Source organism: Lonchura striata, chromosome 14, assembly GCF_046129695.1.
Source record: "Lonchura striata isolate bLonStr1 chromosome 14, bLonStr1.mat, whole genome shotgun sequence".
Lineage (NCBI taxonomy): Eukaryota > Metazoa > Chordata > Aves > Passeriformes > Estrildidae > Lonchura > Lonchura striata.
In genome coordinates, this window is record NC_134616.1 from 8311417 (window position 1) to 8328895 (window position 17479).

The 17479-nt window shown below is 45.3% G+C and overlaps 1 protein-coding gene across 2 annotated transcripts in view; it reads right to left on the bottom strand.

The window, feature by feature from the left end:
* NRK (Nik related kinase) overlaps positions 1–16883 on the bottom strand; it is a 90409-nt gene extending 73526 nt beyond the window's left edge. For both annotated transcript variants that reach the window (XM_077786512.1, XM_031504785.2), the window contains exons 1-2: positions 16776–16883; positions 12050–12115 (exon numbers count right to left, since the gene is read on the bottom strand). In XM_077786512.1, coding sequence (XP_077642638.1) covers positions 12050–12115; positions 16776–16817 — 108 coding nt within the window. In that variant the 5' untranslated portion in view covers positions 16818–16883. The remainder of the gene's footprint in view (positions 1–12049; positions 12116–16775) is intronic.
* Between the last annotated feature and the right edge of the window lie 596 nt (positions 16884–17479).

Sequence of the window (17479 nt, forward strand, 5' to 3'; positions counted from 1 at the left end):
GGTCAAACAAATGACATCATGTGCAAAGGACTGGAAAAAAACAAGGTTTCATATAATTATTTTTAAAGACCTGGTTTGCATACATGGTTTGACCCAGTTTAATTAGAAATGTTATTTCCAGCTCAATATTGTTAAGCGTGGACATGCTCAGTGGCCTGAATCAGGTTGGTTTGTCATTTCCCTTTCACTGATCCAGCCACCCACACCAGTTATCAAAATGCTCATTTTTTGCATAATTCCATTTCTATCCACTTTCACAGTGGCTTTAATAGAAGGAGATTACTGAGCAGTTCTTTTAAAATTTCTGTTTACTTCTGTTACTAGCTCTTTCTTCTTTTTAAAAGAGAATTTGTTTTAGAAAGTCAGCAATTAACTGGAGTAATTTAACATTCATATGTCTCATGATCCAATGAGAGAGAATATGGGTTTTATCACTAGCTGGTACAGTAAATGCTGCCCACAGCCAGGGGTGGGTCCAGCTCGTGGTTTTGCCCTCACTGCACTGATATGTGAGAACACGATTTTGTGGCAAAGCATCCACCTCCTACCTGCTGAAGTTGCCTCTTGTTTTCACCAAGAGGAAAAAAAAAAAAAAGAAACTATTTTCTACCAAACCTCAAGAGAGCTGTTGTTCTGCTTCACCACCAGGTCCAGGCCCACGCCCTGTTACAGACTGAGCCCAGCACCCACGGACCCACCTGAGGGACCACAAAACCTCAGCAGCACATCTGCAGAAAGGCACTGCTGCACCAGGGCAAGCACAGGATGGGTGGGAATAACAGAAAAAAATTAAACTGCAAAGCCCTCTGTGTCACCTCCTGTACTGCAAACACTGCTGGTTAATAAAGAGTCCTTCACAAACACAGATATCCTCCTTGGCAGGCAGGACAGATGTGGGCTATCCTGGATACAGCCAAATCCTGGAATACACCTAGAGAGCTGCACACTCATCAGCCTGCCCCAGCATGGGGCAGCAGCTTCCCCATTTCTTTTTCTGATCATGCTCCCATTCTATAAGGAGAAATCAGAATGCATCATGCAATCTCTGGGGACTTTTCTCATCACACAATGGCTTCTGACACCTCAGACAACAGGGCACTGTACGATGACATCCATGCTACTTGCCTGGTAAAAAAGGAAGCCAGAAAGGAAAGAAAACCCACTGTTGGCATATGCTCACCTAATCTGAAGGCACAGCCTGTCCAGAAGATCAGGCAGCATTTACACACCAGAGGATTCAAGCAGACAGGCTTGAATTGTATTGCTTGAATCCTTGAATTGTAGTTCTCATTAAGAACTACAATTGATAGACCACGGTGTCATCTCCAGCCCAAACTCCACTGGCACCTACAACCCCTGCCCAGCCCTGGCGTGGCTCAGCATCGCCTCCATCCCACCCCAGGTGCCTGAAGCCTCCCAGCCACCCCTGACAGAGCTGGGCCAGAAGGGTATCTCCACGTGATAAATAAATCCTCTATTTTAATATTAATAACTTTCAAAGAGAGAGGTCTGCCAGAACAAAGTAAACAATGCAGGATACAGCAACCACAAAAGCTTAGCCAGCCAGATATTTCATATACTCACTATGACATTCAAAACCCATCTGTGCGACAGACAGGGCAAGTGCCTGTCCAACCATCACCCAGCCCTGATAAGGCCATTTCCTTCCATTCCTGGTCAGAGAACTGTGACTTTGGCATATGTAGGAAGGCAAATGACATTATAAGGCCTGACCAGGAGCTTGCTGTGACTCTGAACAGCCTCACGAATGCAGGAGGTGCTTTGCAAACATGGGCAGGAGCCTGAGCGTTCACTCAATGTCTGCACAGGCTGATTCTCTCACCACCATGAAAATACTGAAAACTCCATCATCAAGCCAGGGATACAGGCCATGCAAAGTCTGCCAACAGGTGGGTACCTAGAAACTAACACAATGTACAAAAAGGAGAGGGGAACATAGCAAAAGATAAGTCCAAAATCCTCTCTGTTCTTTATTCTCCAATGTGCGCTATTGGAGACCTGAGTTTTCAGTCTTTGTTTCGTATCTTCCTCTACTCAAAAGAGTTCTGGCTGATTTTTATCAAGTGTCCAAAAGAAAGTTAGTGCATCTCTTTATTCCTTCATCCTTTTTCAGGCACATTTTTGGAGAGCAGGCTACCATACATGGATCTTCTCCCCACACAAGCCCCTTCCCTGCCAGGGAAGCTGTCCCAGTTGAGCACCCACCCACCAGCACATGAGCCAGGAGCCCTGGGAGATGTCAGACCTGCTTAGGCTGAGCTGCACATGCACAAAAAGCCCAGTGTGCCTCAGTGCACCACATCCACTGGCTCAAACCCCTTCCTGAGCCGTGCCAGGCTTTGCTGGCTTCATGGGGCACCCCTGCCCCTCAGGTCCCATGTGCCTGCCTCCAAAACCTGGCTGCCTTCCACGGGAGGGACAGCAGAGCACAGCCCATGCCCCTGCAAACAAACCACCCTTCATCCCAAAGGCATCCCAAAGCAGGAATGCTCTGCTGCCCCAGTCATGCACTGCTGCTGCCATCCTCTTCTGCAGGGCAAAACACAGGGAAACTGCAAGACCCCACCACAGTAATTTGATTTTCAAAGCACGAGAGATAACGCTGGCCCCTTACTCCTAACTTTACCCTCTGATCCTAATAAAAGGCAATCAGAAATCTACTGATATGATTTGGCTTCTGGGGGCAGAATGTTTGCAAGAAGCCTGTTACAATAAATATTTCATGTTAGACTGCAAAAAAAAAAAAATTTTTCTAGCTCTTTCCTTTTTCCATATAACAAGACAACATAATGAACAATCTGTGTAAATAATACATTTGAGAACCCATTATCTAAGTCATATGCATATTTATTTCATGATGGTATTGTTGCATATTTTAGTATAATTGTTCACAGGTTTAAAGCCAAGAGTAAAACAGAAGTAGACAAATCTACTGCAACAGAAATAATTAGTAAACTGGCTACTCTTTTGTTGTTTTTAAATACTGGGGAAATGCCTTGCCAAATTCAGCATGCTAAATAAGAAAGATATCTACATTTTACTGAACTTGAAGAATTTTCTTTTCAGAAGGCCATCACACATTTCTCTTATGCCCTTTTCCTCTATATGTTTCCATTTTTAACAATAGAGATACAAGAAAAAAATTGCATTAAAAAGCTCATATCAGATGTAGCAACCACACAGTCAGAAAACAAAATTTAGTAAATTCCAGTATTCAGTAAACACCAACAAAATGTCAGTGTTTTGCCAGCTAGTCTTGCTTTTGGTTGCAAACACTCCTCGGAGAATATAAAGTCAGAATAATTCACATTTAAATTCAGCAGGATGTTTAATAGATTGGGGAAAAAGGGTACAGTCATACTGAAATAATCTCGCATGACAAAAAGAAATGTGAATATTAATGTATGTTCAAATGAAAGAAATTAAATGTAATGTTTTGACATTGCTGATGCAAAGTTTAAAAACAAAAGCCAACTCATTTATTGAAATTTTCCCACTCCGGTTTCTCTTGAATCCATGTTTGGATTCAAGTGCAACTGTTTTCAAACAGCACATTGTTCAGGAAGTGGCTGCTCACCAATTTTCACAAATCACCCTCCATAAGCACACTGATTCCTCCTAACCACAATCCCAAAATGCTTCACAAAAACAAGGGCTGCCTGCATTTTAACAGCTACACTCACATGAAGAGCTCCATTTCCAGCACATTCGTGGGTTTTAGCCGTGGTGGGAAGCAGAGGCAGGAAGAGAAGCAAGATCTCCTGAACCACAGCTGCCCACATCAGCCCCTCTCCTACCTTTAGGAAAAAGTGCATTTTTCACACACCTAGAGCTCCTAAAGGCACTGCCCCAGATCACACCCCAGCTACTACACAGGAGAAAATAGCATTATTTATGCAGGACACTGAAAAGAGTATCTTCTGGACTGCTCAGTTTTAAGATCTCAGAAGTTACTAAAATTTAGTATTTTCAAAGGTAGAAAGTAGGGCATGGGGAAGAAAAGGCCTTTGAGAAGGTGCTTCTAAAGCAAATCTTGCAAACCTTTCAGGAATTCCACAAGGTCAGTAGATTACAAGGGCAGATTTAAAATACACAAGGATTTTGAAAAATAAAAAGTATACTACAAACAGCTGAAAAAGTTTCTTCTTCAATTTTAGGAAATTTTTCCAACAAATGGGAACAACCCATTTGTTGTTGTTCCTTTTATTATGCTTTATTAGCTATTGCCCAGAGGTACCAAAGAAGGACTTTCAAAAAAACATATTTGCACTCTTCAGGACATTAAAGCAGACTTGGAAAGTCCAATTCATAAGGAGCTCTAAGAAAGAGTTGTAGATAAAGTGACATGTCCTTACTAGGCTCCTAAAATCCTGCAGTTCACTGTGAAAAAAGTAGTTACTAAAGCTAACCTGCCATGGGACTCAGCTCAAACATCTATAAACAACACAGTAGACTTTCTGCTGTTTAAAATTAAGTAATATAGTATCATTCATTCATTAACTGTCATAGCTATGGTTTTCTGGGCCTGCAAATGGACAATTACAAATGCTTCCCCAAATTCCACAGATTTATCTATCGTATCCAATGAGAATACTTCTGAGTAGGTCAGACACTGCAAAACTCAGACCCATGGAGCAGTGGGCATGCTGATGTGAATCTGCACAGTGGTGTGAATCTGGGTGCTACTGAGCAGTCAGGATTACTGAAATCAATGTCACTGGTGAGCTGCTTAAAGCACAGCCAAGTGCTTGAGCAGGGAACTAAGAGCCTGAACTACTTCCTATGATGCTCATATTACCACCAGTGCATTTTTAGCACGTTCTCTTACCTTCAAAATAGCATGACCCAGTGACAAAATGTGAAGTGTTATGCAACATGAGCTCAAAATGCCAACAGTTTAGGATGAAAATGCACTGTACTCTCCCACATGGACTTTTAGGCCCAAAACATTGAAGACCTGAAAGCAGGAGGCCTGTCAACAATTTTTTGCAAGGATTTTACTACTCTCCAATAGCACATCTAATTATTATACATTGCTCTGTTCAGTCAGAGCTTTTATTGTATAGAGGCACTCCACAGCTGAGAGGTTTTTTTCACATCCTTACTCTTCTATTTTTGATAAACTAGGATGGTTCCTAAGAATCTTAATCAAGTCCTCTGAAATATTCACTAACTAGAACCAGGACTTCACAATTTGCTAATTCATTTCACATGTTTGATCCATTATTTTAAAATCCAGTGGTGAATATAGTTTGGCAATGCCATGCAGATAGGCAGGGAAGGCAAGATTAAAAAGAAACCAAACACAGCACCAAACCCCTAAAAAAACCCAGCACAAAAATGCTCCTGATTCTGATAACTGAATACACACCATAAAATACTTATTATATATATATAAATATTTCATATAGAAGTGGAGGTGTTTTTGTATCCTCTAAGTTAGTAATTCACACTCTAATAGGCTGGGTTGATAGTAGATATGTCTTGAACTCAAAACTGAGCTTGGAAGAACACATGATCCCATCTTCTGTTAAAAGCAGGGACTTAGGTGACATTAACCAAGCCAGTGTCAAACAGTCTTGGATATTTCCAGCAAGGGTGATTCCACAACCTCCGTGAGAAACCCATTCCAGTGATAATTCATCCTCAAAGTACTGATGATTTTTTTTTTTTCTCACAACCAAATGGAATTTCTCCTGAACAACCCATTTGCCCTCTGCACCCCTGTACTAAACCATCACTGAAGCACTTGAAAACTGTGACTGGACTGTCCTCAGCCTTTTCTTCCCAGGGTTGAAAAAATCCAATTCCTTCAGCCTTTCTTTCTTCAACCCACTAAATGTTTTGCTTGCCTCTTGTTGAATCCTCTCTGTTTTCTCAACATCTCTCTGGAACTGAGGGAGCAAGGATGGGACACAGCATTCCAAGTGTGGCCTAACAAGACCATGGAAAATAATCACATCCCGTGATTTGCTTGCTAGGCTCTTGCTGACACAGCCCAAGGCACAGTTTGCCCTCCTTGTATCAAAGGTACCAACTCCACACCCATTCTGATGGGGAAGGAAAAGGACAATTGTGGTATGGAAGCAATAAGAAAGGCATGGAGACATTTATGGGAGTGTGTTTAGGATTTGCAGACAACTGAGAGAAGATGAAGAAACACACCTGGGGTAGTATGCAGACTTCAAGTGAAGAAGTTAAATACCAAAACCCCAACTCTCTAGTGTGTAACTGGTATTGCAGCCCTACATGCTACAGTTTTCAAGGCAACCCATCCATAAGCACAAGAGCATTTCGTATCTCGTTACAATGGCAGCAGCACATACTAAATTCAGATGTACTCCTGGGAGAGATCCCTGTGGCCAGGAGCATCAGAAAATCCCCATTATTTGTTTGCACAAGGATCTGCTTGTGCAAACAAATAATGTGCAATAAGGTGCAATGAGCTGCTGACTCCATCCCATGCACTGTTGGCAGTGACTTTATACACTGCTGCCTGCTGTAATTAACAAGTTTTTCATGTGGATGAGATAATCAGCTCTTCCACTGCTGCCATGATGGATTTTGCCTTTTTTTTTTTTTTCTATACCTTTTATGTATTCTCATACTCTTAGCATGCACACTCTTAACTCTTTTTAACTGGTATCTCAGCACAGTCCTGATGTTCTGCTAGGGCAGGAGATCAACCATCCCAAAGAGAGATCAACCATCCCAAGGATATCAACCATCACAGCTGGAGGCTGGAAAGCCCTGTGCTACCCTGAGAGACCACGGCCCCTCTAGAACACCTCCTGCAAACTAGGATTAGGCTTGTCTAGGAGGGAATACCTTAGAATAAGGGACCTGTCACACTACCTATTCAAGCCTCTCATTGGGACATCTTCATTAGATATGCTAATTTGCAAGGTCTGTAAAATTGTAAATGTGATCTACTCTGTGTGTGTGTGTGCATTTCAGTGTATTCCACCTTGATGAACTGTTGCACCATACGGATCCTTACCAAAGTAAAAACCCTTCATCCCTTAACCATGTCTGGCTCTTAATTTTAGGAGCAAGAAAAAGGCATCACTACCAAGAACCAAAATAAAGCAAATAGACTAACAAGCACTTTTACCAACTGCTAACGAAACAGAGGGTAGCACATTGTCATTTCTATAGATTACAACTTATTTCCCTCCTTGACTCATCAAAATCTCAGTGCCTTGAAGACTAAGATTAGCTTGAAAACTGTAACTCACTACAAATAACAACAAAACAACCTGAGATCATGTGTCATTTTTTAACATCTCTGCAGTACTTTGGAGACTCTGAAATTGCATTTCAGCCCCAAGACATAATCTTTGGAAAGTGGCTACTTCTGACTCACCCACAAGAAGGGATGGTTTTAAAGTTTTCAGTTTATACACATTTACCATCTGGATTATACTTAAAATAATTGGAATGTTTCTTATATTTAACCTTCAGGTGCTACCATTAATTAAGGTTTTCAGTAGAGTCCACAGATTATAACTTAGCATGGTCAGGTGATTCTTTCCACACACTACCCAGTCTCAAAACTCCCCATGTTCCTTCCCTCCACCACTCCCAGCTCAATTACATCAGCCAGTTATTCAGTGAAATGGAATACAAAGAACTTAACAGACTTTCAAATTAAGATAAACTGAAAATTGTATTTATGCTTTGCACTCCTGCCACTCTACATCAGCAGCAAAGTAACTCATAACTCAAGTCAGCAATTGAAGCACGATTCAATGCCAAGAAGCAACTGTGTTTAAAAAAAACCCAAAAAAAACAACCAAAACCCCATACACTTCCTTACTTAGACCTGCTTCCTTTTTGTATCCTGAGTCTTACGTGACCGCAGAGAAATAAAAATATTATCTCTGCAGAGTCACTACAGGAAGGCAGGGCTGCTTCCAGCCCTGCTAAGCCTCAGCAGCAGCACTGCTGCCTCTGAATCAGCTGCATTACTGGGAATCCTCATCTTCCCTCTTGACTCCCATAGCTCCAAACCAGAGCACCTCTCTCAGGTTCCCTGTGCCCTCAGCCTCCATTAAAGATAAAACCATTTTGCACACACAGTAGCTGCAAATCTGTCAGGGTTTATCACAGCCTCCAAGATCATGTGCCAAAAAACATCAGCCCCTGGAACTATCCAAAGACACTGGCCTCTCTTTCCCTAGGCCACTGGAAACTGGCAAGCCCAGGAGAAGGCTGATCCAGATCACTAAAAATAAAGAAGACAAAAGCCCCAGTCAGGTGCCTCTTGGCATCAGAAAACACCACTGCTGACCTCACTTGGCCCATGAAAGCTTCAGAAGGATGGGGACTCTCAGAGCATGGCTGAATGAGAAGGATAGGAACAATTCCTCTTCATCTTGACAACCAAAACAACAGAGCAGCCATAAACTCAGAGTCTCCCTCTTTCAGAGCTCAGGAAGAATCCTGTGACCCAAACACTTCAAAAATGGCAACCCCTTCAGCTGCCCCCATACCGCCCTTTCCCCATTTCCTCAACAGAAAAATGACCCTGCATCAAAAATAGGAGCATAGAAAATGCATTAACAGGCTGCTATGGAAGGAACACCTCTCATCAAAGATTATGAAACTAACAGCAGAAGTCTTTGAAAAAAATATTTCACTTTCCCCAAACTTGGAGTTTAGTTCTTACTGAACACCCGAGCCCAAGCAGCACTCGCCTGCTGGGCACAGGGGTGATGGGGCAGCACTGCCCAGCACCCCAGGGCCACCCCACAGCCCCGAGGGAGATGGAAACAGGCAAAGAACTCACAGCAGAGCCGTGGCTCCGAGATCCCCGGGACGTCCCAGTGCCACCTTCAGCCGTCTCGCTTCCTCCCAGGTGACACTGGCAGGCACAGGACACCAAACACTGCTCTGCTGGCTGAAGGTCCTCAATCCTCAGCAGCTCTAGAAACACTCAAAAATGCTGCCCCTCATCCTGGGAGAGCAAGTGCTCATGCCTGAACAGCCATTTTCAGCCCTGGCCTGGAGAGCAGGCAGGGGGATGACAGATCTTGCCAGAAGTAGTGCATGGGATGTTCAGAAACTTATCTTTCCCAAATGCATTCCATGGAGGTGCTGCAGAGACTGGACACAACCTGACCTTCAGCTCCTCAACACTGAGTCAGTGCCCCCCAGCCACCAGCAATTGCACTATTTCCAACTCCTTTCAGTTTTCCCTCTCAGGGAACACTGTGCTACCACCTCCCGTGGCATTATTCTAAATTACCTCTTACACAGGATTGTTCTTTGGATTCCAGCACAGGGAAACCAGGAATTAACTGAAAAGCTCACCTGTAATTTCAGGAGGTAACGAAGCCTAAGTTTCATGAATTCTGGGTGCCATTTTTTTTTCACATCTAATTCACACTTTGCAAGGTAGAAGTTACCAGTACTGGCATATTTATGTCCTACTACTTTATAAGTTGTCAAAAATATCTGCTGGCTTTTAGTCAGCTATTCTACACAAATCTTTATAACGTTTCTACTCAGCTCTAGCATTGTTATCTGTACAATTCATACCTCTTCCATTTCATTTTAAAAGACCCTGAAGTGGAACTGGAATAATTCAGTATGAATAATGCTCTCCTTCAATAAATTTGTTAAACATGGTTTTCTAAATCTAATGATGAATCCTCAAAATTTTATTTTCATTTTTATAGAGTTACATATATTAAAATATGAATCATCTTCAGAGCCAACAAAGCAACTTAGTGATCCTGAATATATAATTTATTTAGCCTGAAATAAGTTTCTCTTTGATGATGTACAAATTACTATGCATAGTTTCTGAATGTACGTAAGAATCTAACACCTCAGGAGAATAAAAACGTGCTGTAACGATATGAGTAAAGTATATGGACAAGAGAGACTACTTTATAACTTAAATATTTATAATCACAAGCCTATACCAGACAAACTGCAAAATTATTCCAGAATTCCATTCATTCACTCTATCAGTGAATTAATGAATTCTAGCATTTTATAGATCACAGGACATAGTACACGGAAGTTAAAAAGAAAAGTGACTATGAGCCTGACCCCTCACAGCCACTGCAGCAGCAGCAGTCCCATTGCAGCTGTCCTTCTGAGAAAACACATTTGCTCTGGGTGCAAGGCCAGCACCAGGGAGATACCACCAGACAACACCTGAGAACTTCCAGGTGGTGCTCAGCGTCTGCAGGAGGATTTCCAAACACACTGAGGCTTTGGGCTGTGTGAAAATTGCTGATGCTGAGTGTGGAATGTGCATTTTGCATCTGTCCAGCCTGGCTGGCACCATCAGCTTCCCCTCCGTGCTCTGAGAGCAGCTCCAGCCCCAGCAGAAGCCCCACTGCTCACTGTGCCTGTCTGACCAAAGTTTAACCTTTTGTGTCACCTCAGTTAGGGTGGGCCTGCACAGAGCTGGGGTCACACAGCCCCTCACTGCTCCAGTGCAGGATGGATGTGCACAAAGCTCCCCTCAGTGCCCCCAGCCCTCTGAGACCCCTTCTCTCAGTGCCTTCCTCAGGTGTCCCTGCCAGTCCTGGTGCAGAATGAGCAGGGACTGAAACCATCACTCCATTCCCAGAGCTGTCAGACCCTGCTCTCTCACATGCTCAGTGGAGAGCAGCCTCTGGGGACAATTTTAAATTGTCACTGTCAATATTCCCTGCACGTTTTGGCAACTAACATTCTAATGAGCTACATGATGGCTCAAAACATTTTGTTTTGCAGCAGAGAAGCAAACTATGTTGCTCCTTCCTGCTTCTTCCATGATTAAGTAGCTGATTCATACTCAACATTCATAAAGGATGACTAGATTTAAAATTTTTCTTTCCCAATATAAAAATTAATCCAGACACACACACACACACACAAAAAGTCAACTATTTCACAGAACATTCAGGATGTTTGGGATCTTTTTACAGGTAAAAAACAACAGCACCTCTAAATCTCTCTTGGGTTCTAATCTGTCCATGTGAACCCCTGAGCATGTATTTTTAATTCAGTAGTATTAAAAGCAGTATCTGAATGACAATCTCAGAAACAACACAGATTTCACCACCACAAAGAGTTACATGAGAAAAATCCTGCTTCTGACATAAAAATAATAACAAAAAAAAAGGTAGCATGGAAAAGAGAGACTTCCCAGAATTGCTCCTATAAAGCTTTTTCCAGAGCCTATAGCTTCAAAGGGGAAGTAAAATGTGATTACAGCAGGTCTGCCACCAGAGGATGGACACCAAAAGCCTGCACACACACAAGGACTTGCCAAGCAGGGCCTTGCCAGCAGTGGGACCTGGGGGAGAAGCAGCACCAGACAGATTTATTCCAGTGCCACTACTCTTCTGCTGCACCTCCAAGGGTTCAGCAGCATGGCCTTGTCCTTCCTCTGCCTTTGTTCTTGAAATGGAATCTTGGTTCTCTATTTAATCACAACTATTTCCTCTTCTTAAATCACTTTTAGGGAAGGCTTCACAGTGAAAGAACACTTTTCTAGGCTTGTTGTTATAACTAAAGTAGGCTGTGCATGGTGCACAGAGCACTGCGCTGTGGCAATGTTAATTGTTGCATTTTCTTGTTTGGTGGCTCTGCTTTGATACCACAGTGGCACAGCAATGTGACAGCTAATGACAGAAATCAAAGACTTCATTGCCTCCTGCAGAGCAGGGCTAATTGACACCTCTGAGTTTTGAACTTCACCCAATCCAGGCCAAATTTAGCCATAACTGATGCAAATTTCGACCAGACACCTTTTAAATAAGAGAAAATAAGAACAGGGCAGAGGAAAGTTAGTACAAAAGCTGTTTATGTGACCTGTGGCAGCAAAGGGACATGAAAACAGGACCGAAGGAAGGGCCATGGAATTTCACAGGTAGTACATTTTGTATTATGCAGAAAAGAGAGCAAGGAGAACCAGGCTATTACTGGAACAATTGTCCACCTTCTTAAATGGTGCTCACTTCTGCTTTAGGTAATACAGCTTTATCAAGAACAGCATCCTAAATTAAAGAGGGACCCAAACCTTGTAGACTTGTCCATATGTCCCATTTCCAACAACTTGCACCAGTTCAAATATTCCCGCAGGGTCCTGCAAAAAGCAGAAGAAATAATGTTATTTGGATTAGAGCAACCACTTCATAACAGAAAGTAATTGTACACCATCAAAATGGAATATCCCAGGCACATCTCCTAATGATCTGTGTTACACACTAAAGGGAAATTGCCAAATCACAGGGCAAGAAATGCATTAGTATTTAAATTTTCAGTCAAGTTTCACAAAACACTAAACAAAACAACTCGGTGAAGATTGGCAGGATGGTATTGCAGCAAATACAATAAATAAATGAAAGCATGTGAAAAATACTAGAATTAAACTGCAGCCTCAGCTTACAGTAGAATAAGGAAAAACTCCAGGCTCCTAAGCCTTACCACACTGAGCTAGCCTGAGGCTGAGCTGCTGTCCTCTGCTGTGAAACACTTGGTATGAGCAATGCAACAAAGGAAAAAACCTGAAGAGCAGAATTGAAAAAATGACAATATAAAGCACCTGAGCCTAGTTACCTTAGTGAAGGGAAATGTACCAAACCAGGCAAGCTTAACTTACAGGCAGGCTGAGAACACTCAACTCTCCTGCTCTGCAAACATAACGAAGTGGATTTGTCTGTGGTATTGAACTCTTGGCTTTGAACCCAAACTAGATTGCTGTTAATTTACATAAGAGATTAATGAGTCAGGTGATCAGTCTACCATTCCACATGAACCAATTTCTACCTTGTGCTACAGCACCAGTTGCTCTAACACCAAGCACTGCACAAGGTTTTTCTGCAGCATGCTGCAGCCCCTCAGGTGCAGGCAGCCCATCTTGCTGCAAGGCATGGGCAATGCTCTCTCCTGAACGACTGAGTGCATTAAAAAATCTGGTGCTGCAGTTAAAACTCACTTCAGCCATTTATTTAAAACCATTCAGAGCTCAAGAGATCAGTTTCTTGGTTTCTGGCTAAGCCATTTATCACTCAGCTGATTTCTTGCCACGGTATCACTGAGAGTGATATATTTTATATAAAATATTATTAACTCCATGTGTCAGTTTTACCACATCTGTTTCAGCAATCCATCATGTCAGTTAATGCCTATTGGTACTGCTGAGGGATGTGATACAGAAAAATATTATCTCAGAAGTACAATTTCTATGCCCCTGGTTGCAAAACATCCTTTTTTTTTAGAGGTATCAAGCTACTCTCCACTCCACTTATATGTTAATCTTTTAATATAAGTAATTCTTTATTCATATCTGATATGGAAATGTTTACCTTGGCAAAATTCCAGCAGAAACACACAGGCTTTTTTTCTGAGCAGATTCTACCTTTATTGGCACAACAGTCATGATAAATGCCAAGAGCTTTCAGAGCAACACAGCCCAGAATTCCACAGCTGAAAGTACTAATGAGTTCATTTGGTTTTAAGTTAAATAAGTTTTAATCATAAACTTCCTAGACTGTCAATCTGACAAGACTTTTCCCTTTTTTTTTAAAAAAAAAGCAATGTGTAAATCAGATTACTTACTTCTGACCCATGCAGGTCAGTCTGTGTTATTCTTTCCTCTGTCTCTTATTTTAAAACAAGTCAGCAAGCCTTTTAAACTTAAACCCCAATTCCAAAAGCCCTCACTAAAAAGGAAATCAATGGGAACACTCACATATGGATTTAAGCACAGGAGTAAGAATGCCTACAAGACTGGATCTCACTAAAGTTTTCTTTGCTTTCTTCTCATTTCATTTTATGTTTTGACTAGTCTGGATATAAACAAATGCTTTACTTCAGTGGGGCTAAAGTCAGCAAATGAACCATTGCTACTGCTAAAGCAACTGGTGGGTGGTGCAGAACCTCTGCTTCACGTGCAGCCTCTGCACAGAACTGTGGGCAGCTCATGGTCCAGGCAGGGAAACTCACAGCAGCTCTCTGAGGAACTCTCCCAGTAAAGGGCTTCCATGCATAATATCTACTGCACTCCATGGGGAGCACGAGCAGCACACTAAGTCACCACCTGTCCTGCAGAAAGCAGCATTGCTGAATTAAAAAGTGCCCAGAGTGTTCAGAAACCCAGGGGAACCTAAACTGCATTTTCAACTTGGACTTTCCAACTGCTTCTCTCACTTGAATGTATGCTGTCTTCACTCTTCTTCTCTAAGCTTATTTAATGCAAATATAGTAATTTAAGTGCCTCAAAATTAGCTTCTATTTCCTTTTCAATAAAAAATTTAATTCTGTTTCAGCATCCCAATAGTTTGCTTCTAAAGGCTTCTGACACTCCAGGAAAGACCCTAACAATTATCTGAATAAACACTAGCCTTAAAGTTAATACAGTACAAATCCTATCCTGCCCTTGCTAGCAAATTGAGCATTAGCACTTCAAGCCTCCACAGGCCTGAGTGCAGCCAAATACTTGGCCATCTCTCTTCTTTTAATCAGGGCACCACAGTGAGCCAAGCCTTGTTAAGAGTCATAAAGGATATTAAGCTGGGCTCTGGTCCTTGGATTGCCTTTGTTTGCTTGGATATCAGCACTGCCTTGTTTGCTGGCACTGCTCACAGTGGGCCACCTTCCTCACTGTGCTGGAGTCACACATCATCCCTGGGGTAGTGCTTCCCCCCAGCTAACACTTAAGCCCGTGGTCCAGCCAACCCTTCACCAGCCAGCACCTGCCCAGTTGCTAGATGCCCTGTGAAAGATGCCAAAATCCTGGCCTGAACATTCATCACTCTAAGGCTAATTACCATCATACCCTGTACCATATGGTGGCCACCTTGATTTCCCTCCAGTCACCTGCAGCACCCTCAGAAAGCAAGAGCAAGGCTGCTGGTAAAGGCACCCAGGCCACATCCATTCCTCTAAAAGGCAGAATGAAAAGCTGCACACGAGCAAGAGCGGGACCAAAATGCACTTCTCACACCCTGCAGCTAAAGAAGATCCAGGTGTCTGAAGCACAAGGGCCTCTGGTCCACAGACTTCAGGGGCTTTTTGGCCTCTGACTGCCCTGGTGATCCCAGCAGTGCTAGGAAGCCACAGCCCTCTTTCTTTCCAGGGAAAGGGGAGAGCCCTAGTGAACACCCATCTGGAGGGGAGCAGGGCAATTTCAGTTTGAAAATGACCCCGCTTACAACCTTGGGAGGCTGGAGCACAGCACCAGGCAGCACCCACTGGCCCCAGGAACACCTCAGACACAGCAAAGGCAAGACACTTGTCTTTAAATAATTCACAGCTCAGCCTCACCTGCCTCCCATTTCCTACCTAGCACAAACCCCAAACTAAGGCTGCTGACTTGCTCCAAGGGTTTTCTCCCAAAACGAGACATTTATCCCTTCCCCTGTCAAGGCTGACACTCACTCACAGTGCTCTCAGCCTTTGCAGGCTGTGAATCAGATGGTTCTGTCACAAAGCCTGCTGTCTGCTTTGCAGAATGACTCCTTTTCAAATTCACACTATTTCCTTATTTATTTAACGAGATGAGATTCATCTGCTAAAGCCCCAAAGAAGAACTTCCATTATTTTGCCTCACCTCATAGCAGAGACAGATAAAACTTCTGCTTGCTTAGCCAGAAGCCTTTTGCCATCCTTCCTAACTTTACTGTCCCTGCTGCTTTTCCTCTTTCTGCCTCCAGTCTGAACGCCCTCTTCACCATGTGAATATCGCAAAGGCTTCTCCCAGCCCTCTTTCTTTTTTCTCTGATATTTTTAGAAAGTGGCTTGCTTTGGTTTCACTGTCTGGGGAAGACTGCTTTTTGCCACAATTGAACTCTTCCCTCCTCTTCTGTCGAGAGCGCTCCACAAAAGACCTGGCTGGGTTGGACGGGCTGCTCAGCGGTCAGCTCCTATGTGAAAAGGGCGAGTGGAACTCGGGGGCATCACACACAGCCCTGTCACCGCTTTGTGGATGTGAAACACTGACAGCACAGCGCTTAATACGGCCAAAGTTTTGCTTACATTAAAAACATAAGAGGAGAATAATAAAAACTCACAGCAAACTAGGTAAACGCTGACTTTTTTAGCCTGGGGGACGGAGACGGGCATAAAAGATCCCAAACTTCAATAACAACAAAAAGGCCACAAATAGCAAACCGCCACGCGTATCTATTCTTCCAGAAGATCCTAGTCTCACATTTGTTTTCTCTTCAGAGCATTCACAACATCTTTAGGGATGTCGGTAGGAATTATTTATCACCCTGGCAGGCGACGGAGCCTCCGCGGCGCAGCGCTCGCAGCCGGGCAGCGCAGCGCTCCGCGGGCCCCCCGCTCCAGCCACGGGAGCGACCTCGGGGCACCGGGAGAGCCCCGAGGCTGCAGCCCGAGCCCCTCGGGCATCCGCGCTGCCCGTGCGGGCACCGCAGCATCGCCGCGCCGAGCCCGCCGCTCCGCGGGTGTGCCGCGGTCCCCGCGCCGCCGCCAGGCGCGGAGCCCGCCCGGCAAGCGGTAAGAACGCGGGTGAACCCCGCACAGGCGGGGTGAAGCCTCGCACAGGCGGGGTGAAGCCTCGCACAGGCGGGTGAAGCCTCGCACACGCGGGTGAAGCCCCGCGCAGGCGGGTGAAGCCCCGCACACGCGGGTGAAGCCCCGCACACGCCGGGTGAAGCCCCGCACAGGCGGGTGAAGCCCCGCACACGCCGGGTGAGCCCCGCACACGCCGCGGGGGCGACGAGCGGGGCCGGCGGCCCCGATGCCGGGCGGTCCCCGGCGCAGCCCCCCGTGCTTACCCGCAGCGCCGCCAGGTCGATGCCGTCCAGGCTGCGGGCCATGGCTGCCGCCCGCGCTAACGGAGCCGGCCCGGCCGTGCCCCGGCGGCCGCAGCGAGCCGGGCATGCCCGGCCGGCCCCGCCGCCCTCCCCGGCCCGGCCGGCCGCCGCCGGCAACTTTAGCGGAGGGAGCAGCTCGGGAAAAGTTTGCGAGGAAGTGACGTGCGGCGCGGCGGGGGTCGGGGCCACCTGCCGCCGGCGGGGCGGGGGCGGCCGCGCTCTGCCCCCCACGCGCGCTCCGTGGGGCGGGGATGGGGGATCGCTCTGCGGCGTGGGGTGCGGGAGCGTCCCTGCACGCACCGCCCCACGCCGGGCCGGCAGCGGGGACCCCTCCGGCACCGCGACCCCGCGGTCCCGCACGGCGCGCCGGGCGATGCGGCAGCCGCTAACCGAGCCCTGAAACCCCCCAAAACTGCGGTGACAGCGTGCAAAGAAGAGGATTTTATACACACGCGCAGCTGAGACACTGCCAGCCCCTTCCCCTCGGCGAACACGAGCCCAGGGGGGTGACGGCAGCGATGCTCCCAGGGATGCTCCCAAGGATGCTCCCAGGGATGCTCCCAGGGACTCTCCCAGGGACTCTCCCAGGGATGCTCCCAGGCTGGCTCAGCCCCACGCCAGCGGGGCCGTGCCCGCCGTGCGGAGCTGGCAGCCCGGCCCGCAGG